This window comes from Harpia harpyja, chromosome 10 (assembly GCF_026419915.1).
Source record: "Harpia harpyja isolate bHarHar1 chromosome 10, bHarHar1 primary haplotype, whole genome shotgun sequence".
In the NCBI taxonomy this organism is placed as follows: Eukaryota; Metazoa; Chordata; class Aves; order Accipitriformes; family Accipitridae; genus Harpia; species Harpia harpyja.
Genome location: NC_068949.1, coordinates 22696991 through 22709673, shown reverse-complemented (window position 1 = coordinate 22709673; position 12683 = coordinate 22696991). Strand labels below are relative to the sequence as shown.

General features: G+C 45.0%; 1 protein-coding gene across 18 annotated transcripts in view; it reads right to left on the bottom strand.

The window, feature by feature from the left end:
• Positions 1–550: 550 nt before the first annotated feature.
• Positions 551–12683, bottom strand: part of CAMK2G (calcium/calmodulin dependent protein kinase II gamma) — a 137990-nt gene continuing 125857 nt past the window's right edge. For 8 of the 18 annotated variants that reach the window (XM_052799020.1, XM_052799019.1, XM_052799018.1 and 5 more), the window contains 6 exons: positions 12390–12503; positions 10600–10725; positions 7828–7903; positions 7233–7327; positions 5882–6127; positions 551–3289 (listed from right to left, as the gene is read on the bottom strand). In XM_052799020.1, the coding sequence (XP_052654980.1) occupies positions 5895–6127; positions 7233–7327; positions 7828–7903; positions 10600–10725; positions 12390–12503 (644 nt within the window). In that variant the 3' untranslated portion in view covers positions 551–3289; positions 5882–5894. Of the gene's footprint in view, positions 3290–5881; positions 6128–6214; positions 7328–7827; positions 7904–10599; positions 10726–12389; positions 12504–12683 lie in introns of those variants that run through there. The other 10 variants (XM_052799029.1, XM_052799031.1, XM_052799033.1 and 7 more) reach the window with 3 other exon arrangements.

Here is a 12683-nt window from a genome sequence, read left to right as displayed (position 1 = left end):
ACAGTATAGAAACAAAACAGGCTAAATGCAGCTAACTTCCAACTTTTGTTAGGAAATCATGCTTACGCTGCTAGACCAGGCAAATTTGTACAGGTGAGTGGTTGATCTGTGCCTCCGCAGGAGCAACCCATCTAGGACACAAAATACACTAGCTCACAAATATAAGAGCTGCCACCCAACTTGAGTTCAGCATGTTTACATCAGGCAAACCTAACGGCAAGACGGCTTCTCCTACAAAGAGTCTGAAATATTGGTGAGGAAAACAAAGACCAAGAAAGGAAGTAACAGAAGCAACATTTCCCTATTATCCCATAGTCTGTCAGGGAAATGCCATAAAGTTCATCTTAACAGGTTCTGTTGTCCCTTTGTTTTTATTAACACTGGTATTTTTTTTTGGTTAGGTATGGTACCACTTACCTTTTTAAAAATGACATTTTTAAATCATATCATTTACTGACACAAAAAAGAAGCTTCGCAGATTGATTCTTACCCCAGAAGTGCCAATTCCACATTGTCCCATGGTTTGAGAGAAAAACGTGACACTCAAAACTTTGCACTGTTTAAATGTTATTTTATTAAATATCTTCAGTTCAAGGTTTCATTGTAACAAAGCTATGAAGGTTCTACCAACATTCAGACCAAACAAACAAACACTAGCTAACTTTAATTATTTCTATATCATGCAAAAATTCTGCATCAAATGCCTTCCATTTCCTGTTTAAAATGTGATATTTATAATATATATTATATAGATGCTTATATTAGCCCCGTAAGAGAACATTAAGAATGCTAAAGGTGTACAGCTGTGTTTGGTAATGGCCATACCAAGCTAAGGTTCTCATTAACTTAAAAGGAAACAAAACAAACAAAAAAAACCAAAAGAGAGTTTGTCTCCAAGACTGTGCAAAACCAAAAAACCCAACAGTTCTGTTCTTTTAAAATTTTCTCTGTAAGATGCAGATACTTAATACAGAGGGTTTTCTTTTTAATTATTAATAATCATCAGGTAAAGAGACACGGAAGATCAGACCTAAAGAAGGCATGCATAATGTTTTGTATTTATCTTTTTTAAATGGCATAATTGTAATCTCCTTTTTGCTCTCTCTTTGTGGCTTAAAAAAAAAAATCTGAATAAAATATCAAGGCTTTCCACTTTTCCACTTCACTCACTGGCTTAGTGCTGTCTTAAAACGGTTTTGAAATAATAAAATCTAGTGTTTGCTCCCCATGAGTTCAATCCCCACACTCCTCCCTGGGGTGGCGGAGGGAGGAAGGAAAGGGTATTTGCTCAGACAAACCTGGGAAGTGGGGACAGATGGTCTTCTCCTTCATCAGGGGTTAGCTGATCTAATCCTGGTGTGGGATAGCACCTCTCCAACAAAGGAAGCAGAGAGCTATCTGTTGCAAAGTGACAGCTCCACTTTGTGCAACAGCTTTTATTTTCTGCATTCTGTTAAATAAGGATTAAAATTCCAAATTGGCTTTCTTCTCTTCCATAGTCTGTAAAAAGGTCGTCTCACACTTAGTATGCTGTCAATGCAATCACTTTAACTCCCTCGAAAGATCTGAAAAATGATTAGGGGTAGGCAGAAATTCAGGTAAAAGCCCATCCCAACTTCTGGAAGTGATGCCTTCCCTTGGTCAAGACAAATCCTATCAGGTCCACCAGAAAGGCCATTTTCTTCTTGGGGCTAGGCTCCCTCCTTGGCAAGGTCAACAAAACACTTCCACATTCCCCACCCAATGAATAAAGAAAATGGACTCCTTTTACAGCAAAGAAAAGAAAGGAAGATGAATTGGCCCAAAGGACAAACATCAGATCACATGTGCTAATTCCCTTTCCCCTCTGCTTCACGAGGTATCCTCTAACACCCAGAGGCAACACAGGGAGGTGGCCTGGAGTCCCGCGGCTATAGTTTCTGAGGTTCTGATCTGATAGTTTTCTGTGTTACAACATCACTGTAAAAAATAGAAAAATTACCCAAATAAACACTAGGAAACATGACACTTACAAACATCAGATGGGTTAGTGGTGGGGAGAAGCACCTGGCTGGGGCTGCTGGCTCCCACTACTATTTTACTCGGAGACCAAACAAATCAAACAGGAGGCCAGGTAACCCCTTTAATTCTATGGGTGCATATATTTCTGTATAAAAAACACACGCTATTTATGTCTCATATAGGAGTGTATGTGCAAGTTTTCATGAAGAACGTAACACTAAGTTTTTTGTCTGCTTTCTAAGGAACACGTGTTCTGCAGCACTGTGGATCCCAACTATGCTACTAGAAAGGAAAAGAAAAAAAAAAAAAAAGAAAATCCCATTCATGTACCCTCTTCCTCCCAAATCTCTGCTCTTAATGCAATGCTTTTTTGTTTTGTTAAATTAAATAAGCTGGCTTCAAACCTCCATGTTTGGCCAGGTAGTGGCTGTTTCTAAAACCAGTATCTCTGAAGAGCAAGCTTCTATTTAAGTTATATTCACTTAAACCCTTTTTTTTAATCCCTACTTCCACCTTTAGTTTTAACTCAACATCCCATTTTGGTTTTTTTTCTTTAAAAAAAAAAAAAAAAGTCTGTTTTGGGATCCAGCAGCCGAGCAACCAGCTTTCCATAGCGTTCTTGCTGTGCAGAAATTGAAGAAGAAACAGGCTGAAGTCAGTCTGCCAGGCAATGGGAAGAGAAGCGCCTCCTCTCTCTTGAACCCCAGTCTTCACACTGGCTCCTCTGGGGTCTCCTCGCCACCTCTCACCGACTGAAGTTGCAGCACAGCCTGAATGCGATGTTAACTTCCACCACGGCTTTGCGGAGCACAGTTCAGCCATCCACTGCTCAAGCCGCTTCCTTTTTTGCTCTCCCTCTCTCTTTCTCTCTCCTTCACTTTTGCTTTCCCCCTCACTTCATTTCTGAAAGATGTTCCAGCTGCTGCCATTTTCTTAGCCCTGGGGGAGGGGGCATGTTGGATAATCTGTCATTTATTTAGCATTATTCCTGTTTTTTATTATTTTATACAAACAACATGTCCTCTTTTTTTTTTTTTTTTTTTTTTAAGATTTAAAAACACCTTCGTACAGCAGAAACAGACACGATGGATCCATGGAAAACAACAGAAAGGCAGCGCCCGGAGCATCAGATGCATGCAGGGTTTCGTGCATTTGGCTGCTGCCTGTTTGTAATTTGTATTTTTTTTTTTTTAACGTCAAAACAGACATGACCGTTGCTGTCACTCAGGCACTCCAGAGCTGCTTGCTAAGAAGATATTGCCCTCCAGCTGAGTATCTCCACAAGTTGCTGCAGTCAAGAAGAGGTGGTGTCCACCCAGAAAGGAGAGGGGGAGAACAGGATGGAAGATGGAAGAAATAAAGCCAAACATTAGCTGTACACAATTAATAAAACATGCTTTTTACAAGCTAATTATTTGGTGCAGGCAGAAACCCTTCCTAATGCAACACAGACTGGGGCTCACAAGAAGAGCCCGAAAGACAAGAGGCACACACTTTCCCTTCCAGGTGGCTGAGTGTGCCAATGAAAATGAACTACTTGCTAAAATGAATTACTTGCTTGATTGGAGCAGACCTGGGCCCACTATCTAACAGTGACGTCCCAGAAGCTGAAGAAATTTCCCAAGGGGTGATCAAAGGCTCTGGTCCTAAAGAACAGTTTCTGCCTCACTTCCCATTGGCTTTTGCCTTGAACTGAAGGATCATTCTTTTTTTTTTTCTTTTTTTTTTTTTTTTAAGTCTTAAGTAATTTTGTCTCTGAATGTTCTTTATATTTAAACAAATATATGAGCTTTTCTGCAGTTTTGCAAAGTTGTAGTCCTAGCGACTGCTTTTAGCAAAGGCTCCTCCTGGCTAATCTTCTTGTGTCAAATTACTGGATTTATTTTGATCAGTTTTAAGTTTGGGGTTTTTTCATGTTTGTTTAGCACTGTCCTGCCACGAAAGTGTAGCCAAAATCTTCTTTCTACCATTTCTTAGTTTGCAAATCTTTGTTGCAAACCCTCTTACTAGTCTTCTCCCTTCTCAGTTTCCACTCTCTCCTTACATGGAAGTCCTCTGATTAACCTCAAACTTCCTTTACAGCTGCAGTTTCCTTTTAAGATGACTTACCCAAAACTGAACTCTGCCTTCCAGGTGAGAACAAACCGCCGATTTCTATTTAAGCACTCTTATTCACCTCATCCCTCCTTCATCCTTGCCCTTCACTGCACACGGGCCAACGCTGCTCCGAAACGATTCAGTGTGTTCAGATGGGGGCTGCCCACTCGTAATTACACATGATCACACCTCCTTCAGAACCCAGAAATGCATGCAAATACTTCAATTTAGTTTATAGGCTTTTTATAATATTGTTTTAACCAACATTTTGTGGTTTGGAAATGGCTTCTGCTCTGCAGTTTTCAGAAGCCCTCCAACACATACTTTTGGAGGAGGTGCAACATTTCAGCAGCCAAGCCAAGGAAACATACCTCTTCTGTAGCGGCTAGCACTCTCCATTCCTAAGTTTTCTCAGAACTCTGAGGCACAGCCACTGAGCCATACCAATCTCTAATTTAGTAATTTCTTCTGCATCTTTTTTTGACTAAATCCAGGACAGAAGTATCCCTCAACATCTCTGTGATGAAAACTGATGCAAGTTATTTTTTGCTTCCCTGCAAAGGCTTTATTCTCCTCACTGCCTTACTCCCTGGAAAATCAGCTGATTGTCCAGCTCTCTTGAAAGCTTCCTTGCTTCTGGTGCCCCCAACTGGCTTTTGCTTTTCAAATTCCATCTGTGACCTCTGCAGTTTGTTTGTGATAGATAGTTCACATTCCTTTCCATTGCCTTCAGTAGGGTTGAATCCCTCACAACACATAAGAAAAAAACCTGCTTTTGGCTTAGTCCCAAGTAGTACTCAAGAGTAGGACTCAAGTAGTAACTATACTTGAGTGGTTCACCCTCAAATGACCACATTAAAAAAAGCTTGTCTCCCAGATGTAGATGTTTTTTGTGTTTGCTCTTAAGTAGAAAATCTTTAGTAAAAAGGTCCTAAGATTAGGAAACTTAGATCTTTAAAATGGATGTGACATATAGTTCAGCATAAAACAAAAGGAGGCAGAAAGACTTTGTACATCTAACTAAAAGAAACCAGTAAGGGAGTAAACAAGAATGTCTATGCTGCAGAAGTAAATGGATCTGCTGTCCTTCAGGAGCAAGCAACAATCATTTCTTCATGTCAAATTTTATAATCAAAATTTCCTCTAATGCTGAATTGTGGCAAACTAATTGGAGCATATTTTAAATCCTCTGATATTATTATTTGTTTAGGTTTTTTTTTTTCTCTGAGTTTTCTCAACATTGTACACTGAATAGCTTCTGCTAATCAGAAAATCAGTAGTAAAATTTATATGAATAAATCTTTACCCTTACGGCACAGAAATTGTTCTGTATAGATTTTACAATATCCTCTCTAGAATACAACATTCTCATCAAAAAAATTCCCTGAAATCACCCCCAGCGTGTAAAGGCAGGTCCCTGACAGCTGGGAAACAGCAAACCTGTGCACAGCATGAGATACTCTTCCCCTCCGCTCTCGATTAGCACTCTGTCCGAGCACAGAGCTGAGTACCTGGGAGGAAGCACTACTGCTACAGGGGTAGCTATGCTCAGGAACAATCATCTGACACATGACTCCAGTTTGTCACGAGTGGCAGCTAATCCTACTGACTCCAGATGACAGGGCTTAGAGAAAGGACCACCAACTGATCAGCAGAAGTTTTCAGCCTACAGACAGCTAAAAATGGTTCTCTCACAGCCACCTAAACAGCCTTGAACACTGAATTCCCACATACAGCAGCCTTAGCTGTGTGCATGATATACTCCTTCCTTGATAGTCCATACCCGTATTTGATCCTCACTGGAGAGGTGCTGCAGGAGCTCCAGAGCAGTGGTAGTGGACATTCAGCCACTTGCCATCTCGGCGGTGCCAGACGCGGGTCTCTTCAGACTGCGTGGTGCGGGGCCGGCCTTGGCCATCGATGTACTGTGTCAGGCGGATGTACGCGATGCAGGCAGCATCTTCACCAATGACATGGACATGGGGGTTCAGGATGGTGGTGTGTATTGGCTTGCTGTTCTTCGACAGTACTGGCAGAACATGCAAAACCATCAGCTTCATTTTACTACTGAGGAACAGCTCCCCGCATCCTCCAACCTCTTTTGTATTCTACTCACCTTCCACTGGATTCTGGGATACAATAATAATTGCTCCTGCAATTTTCCAGGCAGAATCCAAGCAATTCTTTCCCCTATCACCTGTTCTTCTCCTTAGGAACTGCACACTTATTATTGCCTAGAATCCCCTGGCCCCTTTGCTCCCACTTCTGCAAAGCATACTCGCCACTTTTTTAACATCAGCACTGCCATTTCTTCAGTTATAGGAAAAGATCTTTTAATTACAGAATATTGTTGCAAAGGAGTCAATAATCAGATCTTTAAGCTAGACCTGCATTAAATATGAACACGCCTCAGAGAAGTGTAAAAATCACTCCAGAACAGGCTTTTGAGAGAGACAAAGTCTCTGCATACTTAGAGCACTAGGAATTGCCTATACTGAGGACCTTGACCTAACCCCCACAATAAAACAAATTGAACAGCTCAGGATTTAAATTTCAATGATCTCATCCTGTGAAGACATCCAGGAAGGGAGGCAAATCCACTAGTATAGATGACAGCATTTCTCCCAACTCTTTTTCCTGCCCCAGGCTGACAAGGTGACCCTTGTATCCACATAATGGCTTCACTAGGTGTTAGAGATCTGAAATGTCCAGGGAAAACTCACAGTGAAGGCATGACTGATTTGTGCATGACTATGTCTGACCATTCAGTATGTCTACCCCAAACATACACATTGTTTCCATCAAAACATGCTCATTTTTTTCCATTTCCATATCAGTAGGAAATCCAGCACCTCAAACTTCTAAAGCTCCTGCAGTCCATGCTTACAAAATATTTGGGCCAGGCAAATTGTATGCCTACAGTGAAGGGATCTGGGGGTTAGGATTGAAATTCTTGCTGAAAAAGGCTTTTGAGAGAAAGCATGCTGGCTCTCATGAATGCATCATAACCCATGCACAATCAAGTTCTTGCTGGTTCTGACAGCCAGTAAAAACAAGGGCAATTCTCTCCTCAAAATGTGGCATAAAGGAAGATCAGAGAGAAAGCTGTTGGTGTTACCAATCTACCCACTCACAGTTCTCAAAGTAAAACTTATGGAAATCCATTCCTTCAACCAGGTTCCCCAGTGCTTCAGGTTCAAATGAGGTCAAGCCAGGATCACAGATTTTTCTGCAAAGAAAAGCACCACAGGCTTACAGTCTGCATTTGAGCCCAAGGGCTATTTACACAATGAAGTGCTGGTACAACTTTTGACTCACACCCTGTGTCCACCTATTTATTTCCCTACTCCAAGGAGTAAGTTCCTGGAGGACTCAGTCCTACTGCAACAACACAAGAGTTGGTGCTAGTTGGCATTTCACATAAAATAAGCCTCTAGGTTTCTGGCTTTTCTTTTATTGTCCTTCTGCCCATCTCATTGTCCTTCCCCCTACTTTTCTTACAAAGCCAGGACATCTTCCTTTTGTTGCTCCTGTTGATGTTTGATACCTGACTTCTACTTGATGTTCATTTAGAGAGCTCTACCATACCCCTACTCCTAACTGATGGAGGCTAAAGAGCATAAAACTTTTTACCATCCCTGACTGCATGACAACACTTCACACCCAGGAGCCAGAACATCATTTGTACACAAACTGATAAACAACCTGTCAGAAGACATCCGGACTTACGTATAAGCCTCAAAGTCTCCATTGTTGATGGCTTCTATCAGCTGCTCTGTTATCTTAATGATCTCTTGCTTACGCACTGTGAACAAGAAGAAAGAGCAATTTAACTGTGCATAAGACTTCGATGGGAATATGGGGCTAGTGGGTGCTTCCTACAAGCAATTTGCGGAGCACCGTTAGTCTAGATCTCATAGGATGCTGCTCCCTGCATTCTGGAGATATGCAGTAATGACAGCCATCCACATGAGAGTAGGGGGGCAGTGGTATGAAAGGGGAATGGTGATCCCATAATGCAGGGAGAAAGGAAATAAAGATGTCATATTCAATTTTTTTCTTCTAGAAAGGTCTAAGGCACCAGAGGTGTCTCCTGAATGACAGCCTGAGGTGCTTCTGGGGAGTCTGACCAATGAATGTCAGTGAACCTGCCAATGTGAAGCACTTGTCTGGCAGCTTAAGGTGTGGAAAACCTTCACCACAGTAGTCATATACAAACAGCCACCACACAGATCTAGCCAATTGGAAAAAGTCTCCCAACAACTTGTCTATCACGATCACCAATACCTCAGCTATTATGAATGCTGCAAACAAGCAACTGGGACATGTAGGGATGACTTCCACAAGCTAGAAAGACAACCACAGCAGGATGGATGGGTTGGATGAACAGGTCCTAGCTATATAACAGTGTGCACTCCGTTCCTCAGGCAGTTAGATTCTGCCAATCCCTACGGCACAATTCTTTTCAGCGCTCTGACAGAACTGCCATTAACCCAACCCAGCAGCCTGGACTTCAAGACGAATGAAGACAGGGGCTAGCTGTCTACAGTTATTTGGCCCCTCTCTGGCCAGCACCTCTGTACTCTCTTCTCTTGGTTTCCCACAACTGATTGCCCAGGCCCCACCCCCCCTGAGGTGTTCCATCACTCATGCTGACCTCAAGAGTTCTTAACACTCGCAAAGTTTGGCTCGGCTCTGTTAAATAACACAATTCTAGTTCTACGACTATATGTGCACCATATATATGCCTGAGCCTATATGCACACCCTCACATCTCTTCAGCCTTCCCCACGTTTTCCCTGTAGGTAGAATATCCTACATGTTATACAAGCATTTAGGAGGTAATCTAGCATTATCTTCAACATTACCAAATAATTTACAATTCCTACCACCAGAAGTGGAATTTACTGCCCTTAGGCATCTAAAATGTTGGTGTCTGAAATGGAACCAGTCACCTGACTGTTCCTCCTTTAGGCCCTGAAAGAAATAGGCACTTCTGGAAGTCTCACCTGAGGCATCTCAGATGCCTATCATTAGGCGGACGGCATTTAAATCCAACCTACCGTCTTCAGATGTCCAAGTCAGGGAAGCTGAATTCTACTCTAAATGCCAGAAGATGCTAGTCTGAACTGTCCTCTCCTCTAAACTTTCCTCTACATGTGCATCTCATCCCACCATCGATAAGTGCAGCTGAAGAACAACAAGATGATAATCTGGCTGGCTATGAAAGATGTCTGTACCCACTCTGGAAATCAATTAAGAGAATTACACTACCCAGTCAGCCACAGAAACATCTCAGATAGGGAACAACTGGCTCATAATAGTAAGGGAGCTGGTTTTGCCACTCAGGTTGTATACATTTCCACACATCGAAAGATGTATGCAGGGAATGGATCAAAACGACACAGTGGGCTGTCTATTGTAAAAAACATCCTTACAAGCAAGCCATCTGGAATTGCTTCTGCATGAAGCAGGGCTACTTGCTGGACCTCCTTCCCATGCAGAGCACACACCAACGTGTGCAATGTCCACAAGATGGAGTCCATGGGAAAGGCTCCATCTGGGATGAGTGAGGAAATCTGCAGCCCACAGCCACCATGCGCTTGACTCATCTCAAGGAGATCTGCACCCCCTTCCCAAGCGTCACTATGCAGCAGCATCGACCCTGTCCTCCAACACAAGTCCATTCCATCAGACTGTGCTCGTCTTCTTGCTTTTACTACATGTCCCGAGCTACAACCAGCACACAGGAGGTGATCCACTTTTTCCGAAGGGCAGAGAGCCTCGGGATGTCACGGGGGAAGGTGTTTGTGCCTGCCGCTCCTGACGAATCCGCGGGGCGTCCTAACTTACACTGCGGAGAGGCACAAAAGGGAGGCAAGCACGCACCAGCACGGATATAAAAGTGTGACTCACGGCTCTCCTACCGTCTTTTCGTCTTTTCTGAGTAACTGACGGGGCAGCCCCGCTACAGCAGCCCGCCAGCGCTTGCCGCAGCGGCACCGCCGAGAGGAGACTGCAGGCGGGCACAGCGCGGGCGCGGCGGCAGCCCTGTTAGCGGAGTTCCGTTTGAACCCCGCGGCAGAGTTCGCAGCGGGGCTCTCCTCCCCGGCGGCGGGAGGGCGCCGGCGGGCCGGGTTTGGGGCGCCCCCGCCTCCCCCCGGCCCCGGCCCCGGCCCCGGCCCGCGGCACCGCGGCGCCCCCCGGCGGCCGCCGCCGCCGCTCCCTGCAGCCGGCACCGCCCAGCGGCGAGAGCGGCCCCGGGGCGCGGCGGGCGGGAGCCGGCGGCCCCGCCGTGCCCGCGGCTGGCTGCCGGCGGCCGTGCCTCCCGCCGGTAGGAGCTGGCGTCAGCGGTTAGCTCAGAGGGGCGCTCCGTCCCTTCTCGGGCGGCCGGGGGGTGAGGGGCACAGAGGTGGAGAGAAGAAGGGGGGGGAGCTTCACATCTACGGTATCTAGTATTAGTTGCGCTACTCCACTACTGCTACCCAGCTGCTAACTTACACGGTGCACGGTTAAGTACAAAGGGAACTACTGGAGTTAGCAAAGGCTCCGACCGAGCACGCTCTAACTCCAATGTCTGCCCTGGGCTGTCCCAGGCAAGAAGCTTCTCTTCACAAGACTGTGTAGCTGCAAAACAAATGTAAGCATTAAAATAACAAACAAACAAAAACCAGAAAGCAAAATAAAAACCAACAAAGAAGTACAAACACACACAGCCCCAAGCCTGGTCGGCACACAGAGACATCCACATCCCAGCAACCTCTACCCGCTCTCCTGCCTCTGTCACACATCAGCTGGGACGGACACTGCTCAGAGGGGACCACACTGGCACAGGTGCAGAAGACCCCTCAGAGCACAGTAGGAATCGCACTAATGCTCCTGGAGGTAGTTTGAGGGTGACCTAAAACACTGGTCGGAGTAGTGACAGAGCAGCACGAGGGCAAGTACGAGATGCGAGCGAAAGGGAAAGGAAGTAGGGCATCCAAATCACTGCAAATCTCAACTCGGAGGGGAGCGGGGTGGGAGAATGCTGTCCCACCTGGCAGAGAAGTGATTTGGCACTCCTCAGTGTACCAAGCAGGGCCTTGCTATGAGCAAGAGGAAGGAGTTAATAAGAAAGCAGTGAGGGGACAGTTCACAGCAAAAAGGACTTCAGGAGAGATCATTTCCCTTCCGTTCTGGCTGGGCAAAACACCTTTCCCATTGCACCTCATGAACCAGCAGTTTGACATCCTTAGACCTACTTCAAAAATAAGTAACAGAGAGGCTCCAACTGCTGCATCGTATGAGATACTGGTGCTGTGTGCAGGAAACCAGGGAAGGAAGACAGGAGGAGACAGAAGAGGGCATGACTGTTCCTTCCTTCCCAGACTGACCTGGACAGAATCAAATTCTGCCGATGTTCCCATCTCGCGTTAAAGATCCTTCCATTATAGCTTTAAATAGTCAGGCAGCTAGTACGGTATGCCTGTGTAGGGGGAAAAGCTGGGAATCCCACCTAGATTTTCTCCAACCTACTACCTTTTTCCATATTCATTTTCAGAGTTTTTCAGCCACAGGCTCCTCTGCAGAGGCAGCCAATTCAGGAGAGATCAGGCAGACGGTACCAGACTAACCACTGTACCAGCTAACTGAGCTAGCGAGACAGACATGCAAGGTAATCACAACAGAGAAATGCCCCTCAGAGCCAACATTATCCAAGGATTTTCACTCAGAGCACCTGACAATGGATTCAGAAACACTGTGGGATCTTCCAGCAGCCACAGCCTCCCTTCCAAAGCATCCTTGAAGCAATCTGTAAAAACTGTTTTTCGTTCCTTTCATACTTCCCGAGCACCATCCGTGTCTGGGGTGCTCAGAAGTTCTTGACAAGCGAGACTGAATTCAGCCTCGCACATCCCCTCCATAAGCAGACCTGCACCACTGACCCCATTTCCCACAAGGAAAACTAAGAGATGCAGTGACTTGCCCGAGGAAACCCCAAAAGGCAGTGTCTCTGCAGAGAACTCCACATCTTGCCCAGATGAAAGCAAGGGAATGAAATTAGCTAGGATGAGGTTCTGGGGTTTTTTTCCAAAAAGGGAAGGAAAGGTTTGGAAATTTTCAGTGTGCAAAGGAGGGTATTTTGCAGGAAGGGAGATGATTTCTTTTTATTCTGGAGTACTGGAAATGAAAAATCAACATTCTGGAAGGAAGTTGAGGAAAGGAAAAATCTTGGGGAAGGAGAAATGGGAAAGGAGGAGGGAGGGGTGGGAAAAAGATGCCGTAAAGCACTGCACCCCTGGACTTACTGGCTGAGAAACAGAGAGAAAGCTGGGACTGCATGGACTCAGTCTGTGTTTTGCTCTCACTGTGCCTCCGTCCTTCAAGCACTGAGCTGCCGTCCCCGGTGGAGAGAGGGGGAGCTAGCATGGCAGGGAATTAAAACACAAACACAAACAAAACACGCAAGTTCAGTAAATAAAAAAAGAGAAAGGAAATAGGAGAACATTAAAGAAACCACAATGCTGGGCACAAAACATGCAGGAGTATCCTCCAGGGCAAAGCCAAGTAGACAGCTCTACAACATGGACGTGCTGTGCAAT